Source organism: Glycine max, chromosome 15, assembly GCF_000004515.6.
Source record: "Glycine max cultivar Williams 82 chromosome 15, Glycine_max_v4.0, whole genome shotgun sequence".
Classification (NCBI taxonomy): domain Eukaryota; kingdom Viridiplantae; phylum Streptophyta; class Magnoliopsida; order Fabales; family Fabaceae; genus Glycine; species Glycine max.
Genome location: NC_038251.2, coordinates 35,425,936 through 35,451,235, shown reverse-complemented (window position 1 = coordinate 35,451,235; position 25,300 = coordinate 35,425,936). Strand labels below are relative to the sequence as shown.

The 25,300-nt window shown below is 33.9% G+C and overlaps 2 protein-coding genes across 9 annotated transcripts; both read left to right on the top strand.

Annotated features, from left to right (window-relative positions):
• The first annotated feature begins 304 nt into the window (after positions 1 to 304).
• LOC100779096 (protein PAT1 homolog) lies at positions 305 to 8,525 on the top strand. Of its 3 annotated transcripts, XM_006597936.4 has the most exons (6): positions 305 to 635; positions 745 to 926; positions 1,422 to 1,570; positions 2,147 to 2,203; positions 4,251 to 4,314; positions 5,660 to 8,525. In XM_006597936.4, exons 3-6 carry the CDS (start codon positions 1,520 to 1,522, stop codon positions 7,966 to 7,968), a joined length of 2,481 nt encoding a protein of 826 aa, XP_006597999.1. In that variant the 5' UTR covers positions 305 to 635; positions 745 to 926; positions 1,422 to 1,519; the 3' UTR covers positions 7,969 to 8,525. The 3 variants fall into 3 exon arrangements, with proteins under 3 accessions (XP_006597999.1, XP_006597998.1, XP_006597997.1); XM_006597935.4 differs by lacking the exon at positions 745 to 926 and having other exon boundaries at positions 5,669 to 8,525; XM_006597934.4 differs by lacking the exon at positions 745 to 926 and having other exon boundaries at positions 306 to 635.
• A 6,027-nt stretch (positions 8,526 to 14,552) lies between these two features.
• Positions 14,553 to 23,981, top strand: LOC100778030 (G-type lectin S-receptor-like serine/threonine-protein kinase B120). Of its 6 annotated transcripts, none has more exons than XM_014767968.2 (7): positions 14,553 to 14,720; positions 14,796 to 14,889; positions 15,263 to 16,024; positions 22,762 to 22,866; positions 22,969 to 23,168; positions 23,245 to 23,455; positions 23,760 to 23,981. In XM_014767968.2, the coding sequence occupies exons 1-7, from the start codon at positions 14,610 to 14,612 to the stop codon at positions 23,897 to 23,899; spliced, it is 1,623 nt and encodes a 540-aa protein (XP_014623454.2). In that variant the 5' UTR covers positions 14,553 to 14,609; the 3' UTR covers positions 23,900 to 23,981. The 6 variants fall into 6 exon arrangements, with proteins under 6 accessions (XP_014623454.2, XP_040865659.1, XP_040865660.1 ...); XM_041009725.1 differs by having other exon boundaries at positions 14,555 to 14,720; positions 14,847 to 14,889; positions 23,760 to 23,980; XM_041009726.1 differs by having other exon boundaries at positions 14,558 to 14,720; positions 14,847 to 14,977; positions 23,760 to 23,977.
• The last annotated feature ends 1,319 nt before the right edge of the window (positions 23,982 to 25,300 follow it).

Genomic DNA, 25,300 nt, shown 5'->3' with positions numbered 1-25,300 from the left:
GACTAAAACTAAAATATAAAAATCAAATAACTATTAGGTACAATTCACATAAAAACAAAAGGGGAGTGAGTAATGTGAAAGGATACCCAAAATCATATTAGAAAAAAAAGTTAGGAGATTTTTTGGTAGGACCACAAAATGTAGGAATATTATTGAGTGTAATAAGTGAAAACTTGAGAGAGAGATGTGATTTACTTTTTTATTTATGTAAATTTAAATAAAATTATTTATGTAAATTTAAATAAAAATTAATTTATTTTGGCCTGATTTCCGATTTCCTTCCCGAACAAACACACCGAAAATGTTCCCTCGGTTAAATTAAAAGAATTAGGTACGCTATCCCACCCATTACACACCCTCTCCCTCCGGTAGGGTTCTTCTCTTCTCTCGCAATCCAAACCCATAACACATCCTCTTCCTCCGGTAGGGTTCTGCTCTTCTCTCTCAATCCAAATCCATTCCATCTTCAATCTCCGCCATCACCTAATCTCTGTGCAATTCCGCACACACTACTCCGCAAAGCGCGTTCAAGTTCCCTTCTTCATCGTTCGCGTTTTTCTCTTTCTTCATGGATGAGTTTGGTGCCGCTGCTCCGAACACTGAAGATCACAAACAATTCGGACACGCTTTCAAAGGTTCGTTTCTTTTTCACTATTTTATTTTATTTTATTTTGTTTTGATACCACTTTCCCTGCGTTGTTATTATTTTCTTACGAGATTCTTTTGGCGTTTTTTCTTGTATAGTTACAACAATCGCTTCGTTCTTGTTCCGCGTTCTTTGATTCAGTTTGTGCATGTAGATCTAGTCTTGCTCAGGAGTTTGATCACCAAAAAAAAGACGGGGAAATTAAATTACTTGCTCTGCATTTCAAGTTCTGTTTTTTTTAATACCTCTACTTCACAGCAACAGAATGAGTTTTCGTAAGGTCCGAGCTAGGGTTTAGTGTTTTGTTAATTTTGAAAAGTTTTCCCTGATTATTGTAAAGTCTGAATTGAAATGCTTTTGAGAATTTTTATTCTTATATTTGGGTTTATGCTGTTCTTGGTTGCTTTAGTAGGTAGTTGTAGTGTATGTTAGTGTTTCTTCGATATATAACTACTAAGAAGATTGCAAATATTCCTTCTCAATCAATGTTCTATTCTCGGGTAAATGACTTGTTGGGTTTGCTTATTTTTCAAGATATCACAATATTACAATTACAATTGTTAGGCCATTTTTGTATGTGTAATGAAATCTTGTGACCTATTATCATCAATAGTTTTGTTTTATTATTTGGTGGTCAGTTTGTCTTTCTTGGTGAGCCGTGGTCCTGACAAATGTTGATTCCCATGTAGATGTACAAACTGTATTCTATATGTTAATAAAATGGTTGTATGAAGCTGCTGAAATGTCTCTGATTCGGTTTTCTTTTGTTATGCAGAAGGTGTATTTGATGCATCACAATATGCATTCTTTGGTAAAGATGTTGCTGAGGAAGTTGAGTTGAGGGGGTTAGAAGATGAAGATGACTATAAGGCTATGCCTGCTGCTGAGTTCAAGGAGGAAGATTTCTTACTCAATAAAGAAGAGGTTATTTTTCAGTCTTGTGTCATTTTTTCTAAATTTTAAATTTTATGCAGCTACCATGCTCTAAATCTCATGCATTTAGTTTAACTGCAGCTTGTGTCTTTTTTTTTTTTCTTTCTCATTTCATCAAGTGGTTCATTTTATTTTACTCACGCTTTTCTGTGGTTAACTAAAAAGATTGTTTTTTGGTGGTTAGCTGTTAACTTTCCCCCCCTTAACTCTTAAATTCTTTATCTTTTTATGCAGATGGTAGAGTTTCAATTGCAGTTATGTTTAATAGAAGTAGAGAGTCCTGGAAAAAGGAAATAAAAAGAATTTTATATGTCAATATATGATTTTTTTCTAATAAATTTTGGTGATACAATGCCTGTTTTGTTTGTTGATGTTGTACTAGAGACATAATATTGAAGATTGTTGAGAGTAGAAAAGAGAGGCATATACTGAACACCATATGATTCAGCTTCAACTACACCACTGATTTTATATTTTCATAGTGAATATACTGAAAAAAAATATACAATTTTCCTAATTACTATTATGCTATTATTATTTCTACTAACTGTGATTTCTACATTGCAGGCAGTGGATGTAAGATCTCTTTCCGATATTGATGATCTCACTACCACTTTTTTAAAGGTAAGATTTTGAAACTGACATATAATGTTTTCTCTGGATGCTGGGGGTTTTTAGATAGATGAATGAGTGGTTGCTTTGATATAAATAGCAAGATAGATGAAGTTTGGTGGTAAACTTGTCCAATTATTGGAGCAACTCTATAGTTAAAAAAACTTCGTACCCCATTGCTCAGAGGCTCTTCGCTATGCGAAGGTATGGGGGAGGGATATTGTACGCAGCCTTACCCTTGCATATGCGAAGAGGCTGTTTCCGGATTCGAACCCATGACCAACAAGTCACCAAGGCACAACTTTACCGCTGCACCAGGGCTCGCCCTCAGCAACTCTATAGTTAAATAGATAGATTTTTTTTTTACTTTTTTTATAGTGAAAAATAAAGTTAGACAGCAACGTTGCCCAATCACAGGAGCAGCTCCTTTAAATACTGAAAACCAAAAGGACATAAACCAGTGTTAGCGATCCTGGATATTGGCATGCATAGCAGGCTGCTATTCTGAAACTTTGGATACAATTTATATAATGTATACTATGTAAATATCAATGTTTTAAATCCTGGACAGCGGAGCATAGCACCTGGCTCAAAAACTGCTATAGTGGGATAGCTGCTATTTTGAATTTTTCTTATTACTATTACTATTATTATTTAATTTATTATGTTTTAAGAAGTATATTGCATTTTTTACTATTATTGTTTAGTTTATTATATTTTTAGCACTATTATTATTTAATTTATTATATTATTATGCTTTAAATAGTTTTGATATTTTTATTACTATTCTTATTATTATTATTATTATTATGATTTAGTTTATTGTGCACTCAACACATTGCCTTCAACATTTAAAACCCTTAATTTCTTTAATAACTTGTATACAAAACCAACAAAAAGTGCTCCATAGTTTAAGGACACAATTGTTCACCAAGATTGCGTCGTGGCATGAAAATATTGTCTTGGTTGTAGCGCTGCTAATCTCGAGCATTTGCGGTTGTTCCTGGGTTTCACCTCTTTCCCACTCGCCGTCATCTTTGTGTCCAAGCCCTGACCTTTTTGCCCCTCATTTTTGCCCTTGTCCTACACGTGTAGTAGCTTTGATCACTATATCACACCATTGTCTAAGCCCCAACCTCACTCCCACTTGATTCTAAGTTTTGGGCTAAGCACCTCTTCACATCCTTCATTGTATTGCATCACAAAAATTGTGCCTCACCAAGGCCCCTATTCTCGGTTGACTGTTCTTCTGGTGACCTGTTGCCGCGCTCCAGCAAATTTTTCGACATCTTTTTCTGTTATCTTCGATCACTAACACAACTTTGATGACTTTTTCAGTGATCATGAACTGGATCCGGATCACCCCTCGCCAATCTACCCAACCATACCAGCGTCTACATTTGACTCTTTCTCACAGGTTATTTTTTGCCACGCTAAACAGCTCCTCCTGTTGGTGCTTTGCCGACGCGTCTGTTCACCTTTTTGGTCGTTGTTTCTAGGCTCACAGGACTGAAGCGCACAAAGCCTAGTTGGTTTTGGGCCATTCAAAGACTGTTTTGTTTCTCGAGCCTTATTTTTTGCACATTTTAAGGGGTTGTTTAGGTTGCATTTTTGGTTCCTGTCTCGCTCGATGATGCACTGGCTCTTTTCTTTGTCCAAGATGCACTGGCCATGTCTATGCCCCATGTGCACTAGTCTGGATGACTTTGTCCAATATGCATTGGTCTCACCTTCAATTTAAATAATTTGGGTCTCCTATATTATTGCTTTGAAGCTTCCATGCTTTGCTTGCCATGAATTTTCTCTCGCATTGATGATTACTCCAACTATTTGGCAAATATATATTTGGCATTTCTGATTTATTTTTAATGTTTTGACAATTAACAAATTTTCTCTATAATTCATCTTAGTTTTTAAATCTTTTCCGATGCACTCTTGCATGAATTCAATCAGTGATTGATTTTATGATTCTGTTTTATTGTATTGAAAATAATGTCATTCTCTTTATGGTCATATATTCTGCTTTATGCAAATTGAGCTTTTTATTTATTTATTTCAGTTGAACAAGGCTGTTAGTGGACCAAGAAGTCCAGGAGTTATTGGTGAACGGGGATCAAGAGAAAGTGAGTAAGCAATTGCTTCAGCTAATTGATGTTACTTATATGTATTTATCACTTTGTTAAATTGCATATTTTTAACATGAGGTTCTTAGGATTGGATTTCAGTGTGTGAAAATATGACATTATTATCTATTTGGGGTGTTAAATTGTGATAGCAAATTCTAATATTGTGGTGTCATAGTAAGAAAATGTTTGTTACTTTGTACCGTTATTTTCTGATAGGAAGGTGATAATTAGGGCGCTTAACAAGTAAAAGAGTTTTTATTAGAAAAGTATTTATTCATAAATACAAAATCCCATTAACGCATTTTTTAAATAATTAGAAGCATTTAATAGTGTATTAAATGCCTCCTTACAAGTGCCTTAATCAATGCGCTTAGAACACTTGTTTGTGAGAACCTTTCTAATAATTTTCTTGAAAGTTTGTCTTAGTCCTACTTCTTGATATCAATACTGCTTTACACAACAAAGGGGAAGAAATTGACCGCAACTCATAAAGAGGTTAGTCAGAAGTACTGAAATAAATTTAAGATGGGTTTCGTCACCGGAAATGTACAAAGTAAAAACATTTGTAAAATAGTCTTTTTTTTTATGTTTTTGCCTTGGCAATTTAATGTCTTATCTTTATAGGACACACTACAAATTTGAAAATTAATACAAGTCATTTTTCAATTTACTGGTAATTCAAAAGAATTTTGGGTTATAGTGATGATACCAATTACCAGATGCTTGAGAACATGTTCTAGGTAATCATAAATATTCTGTGGTAGTTTTTTTCTTTCTGCTGTCACTTATCAAGAGTATTTTTTTTTCTGGGATCTTGTGCTGTATACTCTCAAGAAAAATAAGTTGTATATATGCATTGATTTATCAATTATTACCGTGCAAATGTGTTGGTGTCTGCTGTAAGCTTATTATTAGCTTAATGATTTTTAAGTGGAGAAAGTTTCACCTGCTAAAGAAGGGGCCTGTGAAATTTTAGGTCTTGACTGGGTTGAGATTCAGTTGGTGTTTTCTTGGCTCATGTAGTAACCCCACTAATGATAGGGGAAGGTTACAAATTGGTGCAATATGTATCGGAGGAATTTTTCCTCTGGTTTGGTTATTCACAAGGTCTCTAGTGTCTGTAAAATTCATTTGCTTTTTTAGAATGCTGTAGGAAACAAAGCAATACACCAGTCAGGTTCATGGAAATTTATTTGATAGATATCATCATGCTGTTTTGACTTGTATGAGATGATGCATATCTAGTGTTCTGAGTGAAATATGTATTTTGGCTCTATGGCTGTATTATTCCCCTTTTCTCTCCATGCATTGTTTCCATTGACTGAATTATTTCTAATTCTAGATTTTACAGATTCCTCTGCTTCTGAATGGTCACAAAGGGATGACATTCCCTACTGGTTTGATCAGCATGCTTACGACCCTGAAGGGCAAGGCTTTCAGGATGGAAAAAGATGGTCATCACATCCCCATTCTTCTCTAACTCAGCTACATGACTCAAGGCCCTTGTACAGAACATCTTCATATCCTGAGCAGCAACGACAGCTGCAACACCAACTTCAACATTGCTCTAGTGAACCTGTTTCAAACTGGTTTGATCAGCATTTTAATGATAGTGAAACTACTGAGGATGGAAAGAGATGGTCATCACAGCCACATTCCTCCATTGCCCACTTACAAGAATCAAAGCCCTTGTATAGAACATCATCATATCCTGACAAGCGACAGGAGCTTACTCGTTTTTCTAGTGAACCTATTTTGGTACCAAAATCTTCATTTACTTCCTATCCTCCCCCTGGTGGTAGGTCCCAACAGTCTTCTCCAAATCACAGTACAGGTCGTTTGAACATTCCCTTTCATGCTGGAGGAGATCACATGGCTTTGCCGTCTCAAAATCATTCTCATTTGTTCAATTCTGCTCTACAGTTGAGTGGATCGAAACATGAGTCACTTTTTAGTGGAAAGGTGGGTCAATTTACTGCCGGCTCCCATCTAAATTATCAAATGCAGAATCCCTGGGTCAACCAATCAGGGTTGTATTCTGGAGATCATCCAAACCTCCTCAGTAATATGTTGCAGCAACAATTACACCATCGTAGTGGATCATTATCACCTCATTTGTTGACCCAATTGCAGCAACAGCAGCATAGATTGCATCATCCCATTCTGCAATCAGGAAGCTACATGTCAGGTTTCCAATCCCATTTAATTAACCCTCAACTTTCTTCTGGATCATCCATGGTTAGCAAATATGAACATATGCTTGGTCTTGCTGATGTTAGAGAACCCAGACCAAAATCAACTCATAAGGGTAAACAGAGTCATCGTGTCTTTCAACAGGGTTCCGATGCAAGTAGCCAGAAGAATGAAAGTGGTTCATTACACTTTAGGTCCAAGTATATGACTAGTGATGAAATTGAGAGTATTCTTAAAATGCAGCTAGCTGTGACTCATTGTAATGATCCCTATGTTGATGACTATTATCACCTAGCTTGTCTTTCTAAAAAAACTGGTGCTAAGTTGAAAAAATCATTTTGCCCAACCCAAATAAAGGAACTTCCTTCTCGAGCCCGCTCCAATACAGACTCTCATGGTTTTCTTCAGGTGGATGCTTTAGGGAGGGTTTCATTCCTGGCTATTCGCCGGCCTCATGCTCTGCTTGAAGTTGATCCGTCAAACAGTGGTATCTCTGAGCGAAATATTTCTGAGAAGGCCCTTGAGCAGGAGCCTCTGTTTGCAGCCAGAGTGACAATTGAGGATGGTCTATGTCTTGTTCTTGATGTAGAGGATATTGATCGTTTTCTACAGTGTAATCAACTGCAAGATGGTGGAACTCAATTAAGACGAAGACGGAAGGTCCTTTTGGAAGGACTAGCAACATCACTCCAACTTGTTGACCCACTGGGAAAGAATGGACACAAAGTTGGGTTTGGTGCTAAGGATGATGTTGTTTTCTTACGATTAGTATCTATAGCCAAAGGGCGTAAACTCCTAGCAAAGTATCTTCAGTTACTTGTTCCTGGTAGTGAGCTTATGCGGATAGTCTGCATGGCCATTTTCCGTCATTTGAGACTCTTATTTGGTGGTCTGCCCTCTGATCCAGCAGCTGCAGAGACTACAAGTGACCTTGCTAAGGTTGTTTGTCAGTGTGTCCTAGGAATGGATCTTGGTGCCCTAGGTGCTTGTCTTGCAGCAGTGGTTTGTTCGTCTGAGCAGCCTCCTCTACGTCCCCTTGGAAGCACCGCTGGGGACGGTGCCTCCCGTATTTTAGTATCTGTCCTTGAGAGGGCCACTGAACTTCTTACCGATCCCCATGGTGCTGGGAGCTATGTAGGTAATCGTTCGTTTTGGCAGGCCTCATTTGATGAATTTTTTGGCCTTCTCACAATGTATTGCATGAATAAATATCAGAGTATCATGCAATCATTGCTTGTACAAGGGATGGAAAATGTGTCTGTAATTGGATCAGATGCTGCTAAAGCAATCAGTAGGGAAATGCCTGTTGAACTCTTGCGAGCAAGTCTTCCTCACACCAATGATCACCAGAGGAAATTACTACTAGATTTTGGTCAGCGCTCTGTGCCTGTGGTTGGATTTAACAGTTATACTGGGAGCAGTAGTGGTCATGTGAACTCAGAGACTGTGCTAAGTTGATAGATGATTGGAGAGAAGTCCTCCTAATTATAATGGTTTGTGTTGAAGGTTTCATCAACTGTACAACTTTGTATCTGTACTTGAGTATATCTGGAGCAAACTGAAGTGGAAGTGCAAGTTGCTTCTATGGTAGAGGTTTCTGCCCCTTTTGTATATTTATCATAGTGCCATAACGATGTGGTAGCATTATGATATATTTGCAATCAGGCTCTCCATGTATTATGATATATTCAGCATTATCTGTTCCCTCATGTCTTTTCTTTTACTCATGACAGGGGAGCTTATTCTATTACTGTGTCTGGTATAAACTTTTAGTGGTTAGCCTGTACAGGTTTAGGCACATATTTGATTCCCATGTTTCCTTTCTGTTATATATACAAGTTGTGGGGTTGCTTGTATTCAAATTTACTCCTGATAGGTCACCGTTCTAGTGGAAGTGGCATTGGGTGGGTGGTGCCATAAACTTTACCGGGAAACATGTTGACAAGTTGGAGGTACTGAAATACATAGGAACAAATGTTGAATAAATTATGTTGACGCGTATTTTTATCTCATCATTTCAAAATTTGTTAATAGGTAGATGTGTTTTCTTATTGCTTTCCTCAATTTTATGATTTGTTAGAGCCATTTAGTTTCTGTTTTTCTCGACTTTGGTTCGAGTTTGTTGGGAAATTTTGGAGATTCATTTGTGTTTGTTTCTTTCCTTACCTGACAATGTTTATGGTGAATTGGTGACGCACGAACAGCATAAGTAATTTTAAAGATAATTATGTAAAAATTAACAAATTTTTCATATATGGTGATTTGTAATTTTAAAGACAGTTAAGTAAAATATATGATGGTTTGTAGTGGTTTGTAGTTTATGATAGTGCAAAATTATTCTACAGTTGTGCGTAGTTCCTTTTCTTATTTTATTAGTTAATAGTATAAAATTCTTTAACCTAATAATGTATTGAATTAAATAGTCTTTAAATACTATAATAGTAAAATCAAAAGATATTAAAAGATTAAATTGTAATTTTTGTCTTAATTTTTTAAATTCACAATTTTGATTTGCTTGATTTCTTTTTTTATTGCAACGTGTTTTTTAGAACTATTAAATTAATTATAAAATTAATTAAAATCATCAATTTATTAAAAACTTAAATCAAAGATTATTAATCATAACTTCATCCCTAATGCGTCTAGGGATTTCTTTTCTCCCTATCCTCATCACTAATCTCTCTCTTATGATGATCATGTTGGGGTCCTCACTGGACCTACACAATTGAGGATTTTTAATTTGGGAAATATGGTGCTAAAAACATTGTAACACGATTTTTAATTTGGGAAATATGGTGCTAAAACATTGTAACACCTTGAAAATTTTTAACTCGATTTGTGTGTGCGATTAGTTCTTTTTAAGTAATTGTTTGTGTTTGTTTTAACCACGGATTGTGATTTAATTAAAAATACAATGCTAAGTTCTTTTCTGTTAAATGTTTATTCCTTAATTAATTTCTTTCTGTGTGATTATTTCCCTGCGTGCGTGCAAATTATTTTGCGTATGATAATTTGCCGTCAATTAAATCCTTTTTGAAAAAGTAAATGATTTGATCTTGTCAATTTCCTTAAGAATTAAGTTTATTAAAATTTAGTTGATTAGTTTTAATTATTAAAGTTGATAGAAAAATGTTTTTGGGGCAGCATTCACCCATCCACACACGCACCCCCACACCCCCTGCTTTTTTTTTTTTCACTCTGTTTTTTTTACAATCTGAAACTCAATGGTAAGGGGGCCTTTGTAATGAACTCAGCTGCCCATGGTTGCCTTGGGGAGGAGGAAACCATGGTGTATTGATCCTCCAATGCATTGCATGCATCAAAGTACTATTTTGTTTTCAATTTTTTTTCATTGCTTTTGCCAAGCTGAAACCTTTGCTCTTTGCATGCATGTTCTCCTTCAAATTTTTCTTCATTTTTGTGCTTTGGAAGAGCTCCTAGTAAAAAGGAGACTGCCAAATTTTTGTTAAGATTTTAAAAAGCAAGTTTGGATTTACGAAACTAGGCTATCAGAAGGGAGATGCTGGCTGGAAGGTTTGATCCTCTGGACCAGTCTCAGGGTTTTGATCCTAGAATAAAATATAACGGTTGGATTTTCATGAAACTTGTTTTGATTTTTTCTAGACACAATTTGGAACAACTTTTGTGTTAAATCCATAGAGAGATCAGGTCATTTTGAGGCCTATCTGTGACTTGTTGTGCAAGTGTCTGGCAAGGATCAGTGTTTCATAAATTTGGGCTCTTTTCATTATCATATGAACAAAATGGTTACTACTTATGAAACTAGATAAAAAAAAAAAATTTCCATCCATGTAAATTAAAAAAAAAATAGATTTCATCTTCATTTTCTAAAGGTTCAAGTGAAACATAGTTGCTATAGGAAAGAAAGTTTTTGGTCTAGGAAAAGTGTTATAAAGAAAATTTCACAAGGAACAACATAGGATGAATATTTGTGTAATTTTTACCTTTTTGAAAAAGGATGATGTAGCTTCACAATGTAAAAAGTATAAGTCTTTTTGGTTTTGGGGAGACATAGAAATTAAAAAATCTTTGAACTACGTCCAAATTCAAATGCTTTCTATATTCACTGCCTTAAAGAATATTTATGTTTCTTTAGTAGATTTTTTTAATGGTGTATTTTACCTTGTTGGAAAGATAATAAAATTTCCTTCAATTCTATATAAAATGTTTTCAATAATAAAATTATTTGCAAAGTTTTACATAGGCTTAAATTTGACTGTTTCTGAAAGCTAGGTTTTTTTTAATTCATGTTACTTATTGTTTAAATTTTGACTAAGTATGGTTGATTTGTCGTGTTAATTTTTGTCTGAGTGTTGTGTGATAATTTGGTGATTTTCCTATAAGTATAATATGTTTTTTTACGTTTGAAAGACTCAAGAAGTGTGAATCCTATGCACCTATAACTATGGAATGTGATGTTTTAATTTGAGACTAGGAGGTGTGACTTGGGGCATTGTTTCATGTGATGTTTGGTGTGTGACCTGGTTGGCTTGCAACCAGTGATGATAATGATTTGTGTTAAGACTTGTGTGTAGTAGTTACAAGGACTCTGACACCAGTCTCAGTGTCAACTAGGACCTCATTCTAGTGGGCACAATACATTTTGAAAGATGTGTGCTTTTGTCTGTATGAGGCAGGGACTCAGACATGAGTCCCAATGTCAACTAGAGCCCTATTCTAGTGGACTTTGTGTCTCGAATGATGTGCAAATTTGTGTTAGTTCATAGGGACTTAGATGCGAGTAGTTGTGTGACTAGGATGTTTTCTCCTAGAAAGTAATATACGTATAAGTCGTGCAAATGGACACAGACTCACATTGGAATGCGGATAAATCCTTCAAGAGAGTTGTGTGTGTGTTGGGGGGGGGGGGGACATGCTGGAAGTTGTTAGAGCTCACTAGACGACGATCGATTGATGATTTCCAATATGAGGTGTGGATGAGATCCTTGTTGTTGTTATGTGAAGTTTGGATGATTCTCAAACTTGGTTCACCTTTCAATGACGTTTTGTACCTGTGTAGTCCGGTCGCGTAGCGATGATAAAGTAAAACATAAGTGAAGAGTGGTTTAGGAGTTAGTCCTCAGAGTTTGGATGGCCTTACAAAGTGGTACCTATCTCAAAACTTACGCTACAAGTTTCTAAAATCTATTTTGTGCAAAGGGTAACTAACTAACAAACTAACTACACTAATATATACTCTAACTACTCAGAAGTAATGGATGGGTCCTTAATAGGACTATTTAATCTATCTAATTAAGCTAATTACACAATGTAAAGACCCAAATTCACAGCCCAAAATCCAAGTGCTGAGACTCTGCCTTCCAAGCTTAAAATGACCCTTAAAATGATAGAATTGACCCGAGCTCATTTTTGGAAAAAATTGTATCTCATTTCCTTAACTTTCCAGGGATTACTCAAATGCTCCATTTGGAGTTTTGTAGCATCCTACAATTCCTGCACAAGACAGATAGGCTAAGTAAGCATAAAATCCAAAAATAAACAACAATTATCAATTAAGCCCAATTATTTGTCTAGAACCAAAATTGAGTTAAAGTGGAAAAATAAGAGTCAAAGAAAATTCAAATAAGCTAAGAAGAATATATAAGAAAATATTAAACTAAAAACGCTCAATCACTTACCCAACACAACAAAACAAGCAAGGGGAATGTCCAAAAGAGTCCCCTTAGCATTAATTGATTTTTTTGCTGCAATAAAATTTGTAGTCTTTCTCTCTATAACTAAAACAAACATTGCAACTACTTGTTCACAACAGAAAGTAGCAAAAATAGTTCTTTGAGAGCACAAATATTTCATGGAATAATGTAAAATAAATTATTTACCCTACATCGAAGCAGTATTTGCTTGTGGCTCAAGCTTTGAGGCAATTGGGAAATCAAACAAGAGATAGAATCTTGAGATGCATTGTTAGAATCATTAGGGTTTTAAAAAAGAGGACCTGCCACTGCATGTTTATCACATACATTTATCGATTTTATTACAATAAACGACATAGGCAGCAGCATATATTTATTTTGTGCCCTGCGGAACCAAAGATAAGGATCAATTTTGTTGCAAATATCAAACAAATTTCCTATGATCGATGGAAGGTTTCCTTCATATATGTGCATATATAGGAAAATGGAAGAGTAAAAAATTGAATAGACAGAACAAGCTAGCATACAAGAATACACTCAACATACTAATCAAGGAAATTTCATTATTACAAAGCAGTTCACAATTGGCAATACTACCACTAACAAAAATTGTTGAGAAAGTATGGTAAAATATGAAAGAAAATCACAAGATGAAAGATAAGCTCTAGAGCTGCAAAAGTAAAATTCATGGTAGATACCATTGCTCTAATATCATGTTAGAAAACAAGGTTCAAATGAAAGAAAAACACTAAAAGAGAATATAAAAAACGACTGAATACAAAGAATCAGATAAGATGATTAGATCAACTATGTGGTTAACAACTAAGAATTAGTGACTCTATAATGAGCCATAAAATGAAATGTTATTCTATATTTCCCCCCTAACAAACATAATCCTTGAAACACCATTTGTGCTAGCTACTTCTAGATTAGGTACACGGTAATATAATTTATTCATATACAATAAGAAATTCACTACTTTAGTCAATGAATGTGACTACCTTTATTTTAATGGTTTTGAACCAAATATATAGCTGCTTAGGCTTATAGTCCACATAAATTTGACCCTAAACTTAATCTTTTACTAACTTACAGATTGTTGTGCATACAAAGAAAATAATTGAATTTCCAAGTAAGCATATTAACTATGATGATTGATGACAAAAGATTTATAGAAAAGAAAAGGAAAACAAAAACAAAAACTAATATTTCACGGTAAAGGGAAGATCAATGAAGCAAAAGAGGGTCAATAAAGGGACCCCATTGACATTAACAACAACAGACAAAAGGCACCATTTTTACATGGATGGAAAATCTTGCATTAGTATGAAACAATCCTTCGTCTAACCCCACCATTTGATTATCGGGTTTAAATGTCTTTTGAAAAAAATGAGTCATAAAGGTATATATCCAACCCCCAAAGAAAAAGAGAGCAAGTCATAAAGGATTATGAATGTCATTTCTTATGTATTTATATTTAAATATGAATGGAAACATGCAAATTAATATGGTTGTACAGCAAAATAAAAAATTACTCTACTCTCTCCTTTCTCTGTACTCTTTATGTTTTATGGTGTTTATATTTGTTGTTGGCTTTAATTAACAGATAAGATCAAGCACATGTTATTGAGTCTAACCCCAAACAAAAAGATATATATAAAGGGCAGCGCATTATAACAGCGGAAAGCCATAGAGTTTTAATAATTGAATTTTTTTAAAGAAATGGCCGACAAAACTTTTAGACTTTTTTCATTTCCTTTCTTTTACTAGTGATCAATTTTCTTTTTTTTTTTTTTATTTCATCATTGATCATGTGTTTGAGATGAACTAATGACTGAACGGAACTCAAATACATATTCACTGGAATAAATTAATTTCTAAGTAGAGTTAGGTCCGAGTTCTTACATAACTTACGTTAAAATTAGACAAATATATTTTTAGTTTTTATAAATATCTAAATTTTATTTTGTTCTAAAAAAATATTTATTTTATATTAAGTCTCTAATAAAATAATATTTTTATTTTTTATTCGTGATATTTTATTTTAATCTCTAATAAATTAATAAATTTTATATTTTATGTTAACATTTTAATAAATTAGTGAATTTTATTTTAATTTGTATTAATAACAAATAAAAAATATTTATCATGGAATAAATATAAAATTTACTAATTTATCATACAATAAAAATAAGTATAAAAAATAAAAAGTAAAATTATTATTTTATTAAGAACACATCACAAAACAAAAAATTATTAAAAAATAAATATAAAAATAAAATATTTATTAGAAATAAAAATATATTTAATTCTTAAAATTATTAAATATGTTTACGAGAAAATAACTGAGATAACAAATGCATGACCTGGAAAAAAAAAAATGAGAACGAGGTAGACTGGTCAATCTTTTTCTTTCCTAGTGACATGTGCTTACAGCGGCCAGGCATATTTAAATTCGCGGCAGAATTCGAAGGGGGAGCATATAGGTCGTGTGAGAAGCTTGTAATAAGATTTGGAATAACGCTCTTGACGTCTGTGAGTATATATATTATTCTGCCAAATTTTAATTTCAGAGCTTAGCTTTTTATTTTATTTTTATTTATTTCTAAGGTACTGACAAAGAATCACACTCTCATCCCTTGGCAAACCAACCTCTTGCAGATTAGTTTTTCCATATTCGAAGCTGCAGGCTATGAAGCTTATGGTACTGAAACTCCTAGCTTTCGTGTTCCTTTGGTTGTGGTGGAGTACTTGTATTCATGTTAAAGCAGAAAATGATCGTTTAAAGCCTGGTGATTCACTGAATTTTTCACAATCACTAATTTCTAAAAGCGGCAAATATTCAACAATAATTTTTCGTATTCTTGATGAGGATGAATATCACTTAGGAATACAGTCAAAAGATAAAAATTTTGATTGGGTCGAAATTAGAAAACCTTTTAGCAAGGATTATGAATTTCTATCACTAAACACCTCTGGCGTGCTGAAAATAGAATCTCGATACGGGAAAAAACCAATAATCCTTTATTCTCCACCTCAAGCTATCAATAACACTATGGCCATCTTGTTGGACACAGGGAACTTTGTTCTTCAACAACTTCACCCCAATGGGACAAACACTTTGTTGTGGCAGAGTTTTGATTATCCCAGCACTTTGATCCCCACCATGAAGCTAGGTGTTAATCACAAAACAGGCCATCAATGGGTACTGGTTTCATCTTTGACTGATTTAGTTTTGAATCCCGGTGCCTTTAGTCTTGAATGGGAACCCAAGGGACAAGAACTGGTCATAAGGAGACGCGGAAAAGTTTGTTGGCAAAGTGGGAAACTGAGAAACAATAGATTTGAGTACATTCCGGAGGAAGCACAACGCATGTTGAAGTATACTATTGTGTCTAATGGGGATGAAGACTCTTTCTCTTTCAACTCTACGAATGACAAGCTTACACCACGGTGGTCTTTTAGTAGAAGTGGGCGGTTATCTTGCAACGAAGGATATGTAAAGGCGGATCTGTGTTATGGATATAACAACACTGGAGGGTGCCAAAGATGGCAAGATTTACCAAAGTGTAGGAATCCTGGCGATTTGTTTGTGAAAAAGACTCTTTTCCCCGATTATGAAAATGTAACTTTTGAAATGAATCCGGCTTTTGGCTACAGTGATTGTGAGGCCAGTTGCTGGAGCAATTGTAGTTGCGATGGATTCAGTGCATTATGGGTTAATGAAACTGGATGTACATTCTATCATTGGAATTCATCGAAAAATTTTGTTGACACTAGTGTTGCTGGTGTAGAGCTTTACATGCTGGAGAACACAGGCAACATAACCCCGCATAACGGTAAGTCTAATGTCAACTTGCCTGTGGATTTTTTTTTTTTGGACTACTTCCGTAGTACTACTATAATGATATATATGCAAAATATCTTCGGTTTAACTGTGCATTTGATTCCTTTAATTTAGACTATGCACGATTTTGGTGATCTTAATTATTTTTCAGCCAATTGAATTCTTATATTTTTATTTAGCAAATTTGTTTTTCCTATGAATTGTTAAAATATTTTTATTCTCTCAACTCTTAAGGTTTTTTTAGTTGTTCAATTAAATGTTCATTGATCTTTGTTCTCAAATTATTTTTTTCTTCATTTTTTATTATTATTGTCAAAATTTTCTGTTAAATGATGATATGACAATTAATTTGTGACAATTAAATGATGACATGACAATTGATTTGTTATATATGTTGTAAATTCCTAAAGATGATTTTGTTTGATGAAGTAAAATAATGTGATTTTTATGACACTCTCGATCTCGACATACATATAATTATGAAAAACATATAAAAAAATCTGAAATTTTGTTAAATCAATTTTATTCAAGTCACTTCAATAAATTCACATGGATAAAAAGGTCAAATCTATTTTAATTTTACCAAATAAAACTTATAAAAAAACATCTCCAATTCAAAACAAGGTCGTCCAAGTTTAAAAAAAAACTCATGTTAAGCAACAAAGTAAAAAAAAAAGTAAAATAATATGTTCGAAATATCATGCAATTAAAATAGCAACTCGTGTCCTAATGTCACATCCTATCAGAGTACTGAGTCATGACGTCCTCCAGCACAATGTTCCTTAAAGCAATCCATATAGTCATATGCTACCTCAAATACAAGGTTCGTGATCATCACATGATCCAAACACAAACAGCACATGGGGAGTGAGTTATCACATTCCTAACTAACAGAGAGAAACATGACAACATGTAGATATATATATATATATATATATATATATATATATATATATATATATATATATATATATCATATAAATAAAATACAACTTACTTAAATACAACTCACGTAATAGGCTCCTAGGAGTACATGACAAGACAGACCACACATTGGTAAGTCAGGTCACTCTTACTAGCTAAATCATAAGTAGACCAGTCAGGGTCGTGCTATTTTGCGGGAATGCTTTAACCATGTGGGGTTGACACAAGCTTAAATGAACACTCATACCAGGTGCATTTACCCCAAGGCTTAGACATCGAAAAGTTCGTTAGGCCCTCTCCCTCCTGATTTGGATCCAACCCATAAAACATTTTAGTACACAAACTTTATCTATGAATTCTACAAAACACACGACTCTTCAATTGTTCACAAAATAATTTTAACTCGTCGTGCCTCAAAGTGATTAAACTCGTCGGGTTCCCACAGTGGATTCCATCACAATACTCATCGTACATTAACTCAACGCTCTTAAAAGGTCTTACAGTCGTGTGATTGTACAGTTCATAACTCATAACTCAATGCACACAGCATCTCAATACATGTGCGATCTCACAATTCATCACATATTTCATTTATCACTTACACACAATCTCAATCACAATTTCTTGAACCTAATATAACAATTTATCACTTTAATATAGTAAATCTTGTCCAAAACACGAACGAATTATACAAAAATGTTTCTCATAATATGGGGAATAAAACCCTCAAACAATTTTACATAATCATGTCAAAATCAAAGGAATCAAAATTATAGGTTCAAAAACACAAAAACACACCAAGAGCACTTAATTTTATTAACCAATTTGCATCAAGGCATCAATTGGCCCGTCAAACACAACAATCTCGTAATTATAATTGTAAAGGAAGAATTACAATACAATAAACATCCCAAAATAAACCTCAATTTGATCCTCTAAGAATCTCTGCGCAGGTTCATTCTAACTCCAATTGCGATAAAATCATCCCTTACCTCTAAGTGTCTCTAGCTGTTTCCTAATATTCCTCAAGTTTTTCCTTTGATTGCTCTGCTAAGGTTTCCAAGTGATAAAGAAAATGAGAAGGGATTAGAGCCTCAATTTCATTGTCTTCGTTCGAGAGACATTTCTCCTTCCAAAGATCTTATTTCGCAAATCCCAACTGTGGAAATATGCCAACATAAGTTACACACATAGTGTTCAAATTTCAGGATGATCTAATGGTTAACAAGTTCAAGACCATATTTTTACTGGGACAAGTTTGGGTGTATGCGGGAAAAAAAGAATGATGATCGACGGTTAAAGAGTTCAGGATCGTAATTTTACTAGGGCATGTTTGGGTGTATGCAGGAAAAAGATAAGATTTTGGAAAAGGAAGAAGCAAAAACAAATTTGAGAGAAAGAGAGAGCATATAGACTTATCGTATATATAAAAACTTACTTAATATGTTTCTATTTATAGGTAGGGTACTATCAATCTATTATTTATTTTATTTCTCTTCATTTTATTATTTTATAAAAAGAAACTTTATTTTTCTCTCTATCAAGTGAATAAATAAAACATATTTTTATTTTCTAAGAACATATATTTATGTTATTTACTTTAAAATTATTATTTTAATTAATAAAATTATTTATCCTTATTTATGTAATTATAAAAATTTCATTATTTTTTTAAAACTCTATTTATTTTTAAATAAAATCCCTTTTTAATTTATTTTACGAAAAATGGAGTGTTACATTTTTTTTTGTTTGAGTCTAAAGATGTGTCTTTGAAATCGAAAGAAAACAATTTTGACACTTAACTTAACGGCTAGAAAATGGTTCGACAAATTTTAAGGGTGTGTTTGGTTTACATTTTCATTTTTTATTTTTATTTCCTGTTTTCATTTTCTGAAAACTGTTTTTCATTTTCAAAAGATTAGAATTCTGAAAACATGTTTGGTTTGACTTCTTGTTTTCTGCTTTCAAAAAATAAAAACACTAAAAATGTGTGTTCAAAAGGAAATGTATTTTTAGATTTGCTTAAAATTACATTCCTTGCCATCGCGTTTTCATTTTATCCAAAATGAGGTTCCTGGTTTCAACTGAAAACGAGATTTTATTATTGTTGGAGATATACTTTTGTAACTGCATAATATTTTATTTTTCAGTTTTTAAGATAGGATTTAGTAAATAAGTTGATTTCCTATATTTTAGGAGTAAGGCAGTTTTAAAGGATTAGCCTAGTCAATAAGTGGTTCCTATCTTTAAGGAGCAAGTTAGTTTTAATATTTTGTTTTGCTAATATCTTGTTATCTAATTAGTTTATCTTTTGCTATTTATTGTATCACTGCTGAGAACAATTTGAATTAGAATAAAATAATTCTATTTCTTCCACATACGTATTGTCTCTCTTCTCTCCTCTGTTTTTTATAATTTCCTCCTCAAAACCAACAATTGGTATTGAGAGCCTTATTCTTACGGGACCTCTACCATGGAAGGTGAAGCAAGTTTTTCCCACATAACTCTTCCAATCTTTGATGGAGAGAATTATGATCTTTGGGAAGTGAAAATGCAATCCTACATGGAGTCTTGGGATTTGTGGGATGCTGTGGAAGAGGATTATGAAATATATCCGTTGTCTGAAAATCCCACCATGGCCCAAATTAAAAATCACAAGAAAAGAAAGATGAAGAAGGCAAAGGCGAGGTCATGTTTGTTCACTGGTGTTTCACAAATGATATTCATTAGAATCATGACTCTTAAATCACCCAAAACAATTTGGGAATATCTGAAAGAGGAATACGCTGGAGATGATAGAATACGAAGCATGCAAGTGCTGAATTTAAGGAAGGAATTTGAGCTTCAAAGGATGCAAGAGTCAGAGACAATCAAAGAATACTCAAACAAATTGTTGGGTATTGCCAACAAGATAAAGTTGTTGGGAAGTGATTTTGTTGATTCGAGAATTGTAGAGAAAATTTTGGTAACGGTGCCGGAGAGGTATGAAGCATCTATAGCTTCATTGGAGAACACAAAGGATCTGTCGAAAATCACATTGGCAGAAGTGCTACATGCCCTGCAAGCTCAAGAGCAGCGAAGGTTGATGAGGCAAGATCGTGTTGTCGAAGGTGCTTTGCCCGCCAAACATCATAAAGTTGATGAAAGCAAAAAGGATTTTTTCAAGAAGAATCAACCAGCAAGCAGCAAAAACAGTGCAAACAACCAAGGTAAGGATTAAAAGAAAAAATATCCGTCTTGTCAGCATTGTGGCAAAAAAGGTCATGCACCTTTCAAATGTTGGAGGAGACCAGATGCAAAATGTAACAAGTGCAACCAGATAGGGCATGAAGCGGTGATCTGCGCCAACAAAAATCACCATGATGAGGGAGCTCAGATTGCTAATCAATAAGAAGATGACCAACTGTTTGTGGCCACATGCTTCTTGAGTAGTGAATCAAGTGAAAGTTGGTTGATTGATAGTGGTTGTACGAACCACATGACATATGGTAAGACTCTATTCAAGGATTTGAAGCCAACTAATGTCTCAAAGGTCAGAATTGGGAATGGTGGCTATATTCCTGTAAAAGGAAAAGGAACTGTTGCAATTTCAACGTGTTCAGGTATCAAATTAATATCAGATGTTCTTTATGTACCTAACATTGACCAAAACTTGCTAAGCGTAGGTCAGTTGATTAAAAAGGGATTTAAAGTGTCCTTTGAACATCAACATTGCTTTATCTATGACAATTTTGGCCGGGAAGTTCTAAGGGTTAAAATGAAAGGTAAAAGCTTTTCATTTGATCCAGCAGAAGAGGAGCATACAACCTATTTCACTCAAGTCACACCCACGGAATTCAAGCACAAGAGACTTGATCATTGCCATCTTGAAAGAATGCTAAACATGAAAAAAAGGAAATATGCAAAAGAAAATTTGAAGAAGTTTCAAATGGAGGAATGCAAATCTGCTAGCACACTAATGAATCAAAAGAAGAAGTTCAGAAAAGAAGAAGGTATCGATAACATTGATGAAGGATATTATGGGAGCTTGATTGGATGTCTAATGTATCTCACTACAACAAGACCAAACATTCTATTTGCTCAAAAGAACAAAACTGAAATTTTTGTTGACAATCAAGTAGCCATTGCTATTGCAAACAATCCCGTGTGTCATGGGAAGACTAAACATTTCAACATCAAGTTCTATTATTTGATAAAGATGCAACAAAGTGGTGAAGTGAACTTAATTTATTGTAAGTCTAAAGATCAATTGGCTGACATGTTTACAAAGTCATTACCTATCAACAAACTTGAACTCAAAGAATTGGAGTTTGCAGTTCCAAAAGCAAGGAGGAGTGTTGGAGATATACTTTTGTAACTGCATAATATTTTATTTTTCAGTTTTTAAGATAAGATTTAGTAAATAAGTTGATTTCCTATATTTTAAGAGTAAAGCAGTTTTAATGAATTAGCCTAGTCAATAAGTGGTTCCTATCTTTAAGGAGCAAGTTAGTTTTAATATTTTGTTTTGCTAATATCTTGTTATCTAATTAGTTTATCTTTTGCTATTTATTGTATCACTGCTGAGAACAATTTGAATTAGAATAAAATAATTATATTTCTTCCACATACGTATTGTCTCTCTTCTCTCCTCTGTTTTTTATAATTTCCTCCTCTAAACCAACAATTGTTTCCAATTTTTGGTTCGTTTGAGAAAATATTTTCATTCAAAATATTTTCAAAAATCCAACCAAATACATTTTCATCATCATTTTCTATTTCCAGTAAAATGAAAACAGAAAACAGTCAAACCAAACACCCCTAATGTATTCACCAAGCAATTTCTAGTCATTTTTAACCACTAGAAAAAGTCCACCACAAATCAATTTTTGAGTTATCATTTAACGGAAAAATTAAACATTGAATAGTCAATACACTAAAAACATATTTTATCCAATTTTGTCTACCCTAAACTCTCATATTATTCATTTTTATCCAACTATATGAGGGGGTGTATGATAGGTTTGGGATATAAAATAAATTTAAAAGTTTGCAAAAAGTTATAAATTTAGTGAAAATTTAATAAAAATTGAGTGTTTATAGGAGGTGAGAATGCGGTTTAAAAGGGGGAAAGTATGACATTATACTATTTTGTAACTTTTAGCAAGATTTTATGTTTTGGGCGGTGAATTTTAACTGGAAGAAGATTTAAAATAATTTAATCAAGCATTTTGGGTAGTGATGCAGTGGCTTGTTTTTGTTCATGGAGGAAGAAAAATAGGAGGGCGCAAGTGAGAGAGCAAGAAAGAAGGATCGATGAACAGGAGAGAAAAAAAAACTATATATTATTTTTAATAATATGTAAACTTTTGATTGAATGTGTCTAAATATGATACGCTAGAGTTGTGTCTATAGAAGACTTTCTCTAAAGTAGAGTAAAATTTACGACAGAACCGAATTCATACTGTCTAAAAAAGGACTTGCTTGGCAAAAAACGAACTTAAATCACCAAAGTTGCATATAGTCCAAATTAAAGAGATAAGAAAATATTAACCTAGTCAAAATGGATTCATATTCAATTTTAACCTTTTAACCCATTGATTAACATCTTTTTAGTGGCCACGGAAATTCATTAAATATCTACAATGACACAGAATAGAAAGGATCTATAAACATATTAATTTAATTAGTCATGTATAGCATATATGACATATAGGGCACTGCACTAAAAGTTTTGTTTTGTCAGTCTTTTTCCTATCTCCAAATAGAAAGCAATCCTCTATGGATGATTGATACATGAAGATTTTACGTAACTATTCTATGCAGGTACAAAAAGGTGGATATGGTTAAGTGCAGTAATAGCAACTACTTTACTAATAATATTCCTGTCCATTCTGTGCCTATTGAAGAAACGAAAATATTTGGGTCAAGGTAGCTACATTCTTCAAAAACATTGTTGTCCTTGCTTTACTAAAAACAATCTCTATCAATTTTCCATACTTCAATTAATCTTTCTCGTTTTCTTCTAAACAGAGAAGAAACGGAAAGAAATGGTGATGAAGATGCCACATTCTACAATTTGTGATGGGTTATCTTCAATCGAAGATTTTGGAAATGTTTTCAAAAAGGGACACGAGTTAAATGTATTTGATTATACATTAGTTATGATGGCTACAAATGGGTTTTCATCTGAAAATAAGTTAGGACAGGGAGGCTTTGGACCCGTTTACAAGGTGACTTGAAACCCCTAAAGTTATTTGTTCACAAGTTTGTTTTAGACGACTGATGATTTTTTTATTGCCTTTTTAGGGAATTCTGCCAACAGGGCAGGAGGTTGCTGTAAAAAGACTTTCAAAAACTTCTACACAAGGAATTATGGAGTTTAAAAATGAACTAACACTTATATGTGAACTTCAGCACATGAATCTCGTACAACTACTTGGTTGTTGCATTCATGAAGAAGAGAAGATTCTAATTTACGAATATATGCCCAACAAAAGCTTGGATTTCTATCTATTCGGTGAGGAATGTGTTACTGTTTAATAATGTTTTGTTTTGGAGAACAAATACATAAAATTTGTTTTCGTTATTATGCAGATATGTGAATACATATGTAAGGAAACATTGAGCTTTCTCAGCTATAATTGCTGTGAATGATATAGATTGACTATATTGATTTGTGCTTTTCTAACTAGAACTTAATTAAGTAAATATCATGGTTTTCTTTACTCGTCAGTCATACTATTGAAAAAATTTCATTTTTGTTTGTTACACTTGTATAGTATACATTCTAACACATATAATTATATTCTTATTGGGTGTAGATAGTAGTAGAAGCAAATTACTAGATTGGAATAAGCGCTTCAACATAATAGAAGGAATTGCTCAGGGATTACTTTATCTTCACAAGTACTCAAGACTCAAAGTCGTTCACAGAGATTTGAAAGCTAGTGTCATACCCTAATTTCGTCCGGGGACCTTTGCTTGATGACATGCGACTTTTCTTTGGTCCTTGCAAGGTGCTTAGCACCCATCATTAGGCAATTTGTGAAATTCCAGGACATGCCGGAAAACCGAAAAAATATTGATGCACAATCCGTAAGTTTCCGTGACACACCGGAAATCAAATGGAAGCATCGTTGCATAATTAAGTGAGATTCCGTAACATTCCGTAAGTCAAAAAGGCGATGATTATGTAATCCGCAAGGTTCCGTAACATTACGGAAAGAAAACAAGTATCGTTACGAAATTCGTAAGTTTCCGTAACTTTACGAAAAAAGAATCACCAAAAAAAAGGCAGAGGGAGGTGTACTTAGTAAAAATGGGGGTGCAAATAGCACCCAGGCCCACTTGGGCCCTCCAGAATATTCCTCCAGAAGGCTGTTGCTTCTGGAGGAAGCAACCTGGCTCGCCTGGGCGAGCTGGGCGGCAACCACCTCCCCTATTTTGCTATAAATAGGGGAGGAAGTGAAGAAGTAAAGGGTTCAGCCCCTTAGGCACTTCTCTCTCTTTCGAATTTGCTTGGAAAAATTGTTTCCGTGAAGAAAATCTAAGCCGAGGCGCTTCCGAAACATTTCCGTAACGTTTTCCGTGAAGAATTTCGCGAAGGTTTCGACCGTTCTTCGACGTTCTTCATTCGTTCTTCATCGTTCTTCGATCTTCAACGGGTAAGTACCTCGAACCAAGCTTTTCGATTCATTCTATGTACCCGTAGTGGTCCACATTGTGTTTCGTGCATTTTTATTCTCGTTTTGTTTACTTTTTATACCCCCTCTTGACGTGCTTAAGCCATTTTACTTAAGTCATTTCTCGCTTAACTTAAAAATAAAATAAATTTCCACCAAACGTTTGAATTGTATTATCCGTTAACTTCGGTTAAAATAAATTCTGACCGTTCGGTCGTGCCGTAACCATGTTGGAAATAAAAAAAAGAGGTAAAAAATAATATAATAATAAAAAAAAATCTTTTAGCAAAATAAAGTGGAAAATCAATCGGACGTTTTCTCTTTGGGATTTCTCATTCTTAATCGAATTGATTAATAACTAAAGTGAAACTAAGGCTAAAATCAACTCACCTAGTCAAGCTCGTCCATAAAAATAGGCTTTTGAAGTTTGTCATTTCAATTTCTCACTAAGTAAAATGGATCATTTTTAAGGTCCAACGCCTTAAAATGATCACCACTTAAGTAAAAAAGAATCACTTGATAAGAAAGAACTACGTAGGTCTGATTTTCTCATTCCAAATTGAGGAATACGTAGGAGCAAAGGGAAACACCCTTGTCGACCACAAAAAAGAAAAAATATAAAAAGGGTATAAAGGATATAAGGACATAAAAGGGAACGTAAAAATCAAAGTCATGTTTGC

Bases quoted from the DNA above. Each gene is read 5' to 3' on its own strand.
- LOC100779096 (XM_006597934.4), top strand. From the start codon at position 569: ATGGATGAGTTTGGTGCCGCTGCTCCGAACACTGAAGATCACAAACAA. The intron at 636-1,421 runs GTTCGTTTCTTT...TTTGTTATGCAG, and splicing joins ATTCGGACACGCTTTCAAAG to AAGGTGTATTTGATGCATCA. The intron at 2,204-4,250 runs GTAAGATTTTGA...TATTTATTTCAG, and splicing joins TCACTACCACTTTTTTAAAG to TTGAACAAGGCTGTTAGTGG.
- LOC100778030 (XM_014767969.3), top strand. From the start codon at position 14,878: ATGAAGCTTATGGTACTGAAACTCCTAGCTTTCGTGTTCCTTTGGTTG. The intron at 16,025-22,761 runs GTAAGTCTAATG...TATTCTATGCAG, and splicing joins CAACATAACCCCGCATAACG to GTACAAAAAGGTGGATATGG. The intron at 23,456-23,759 runs GTGAGGAATGTG...TATTGGGTGTAG, and splicing joins CTTGGATTTCTATCTATTCG to ATAGTAGTAGAAGCAAATTA.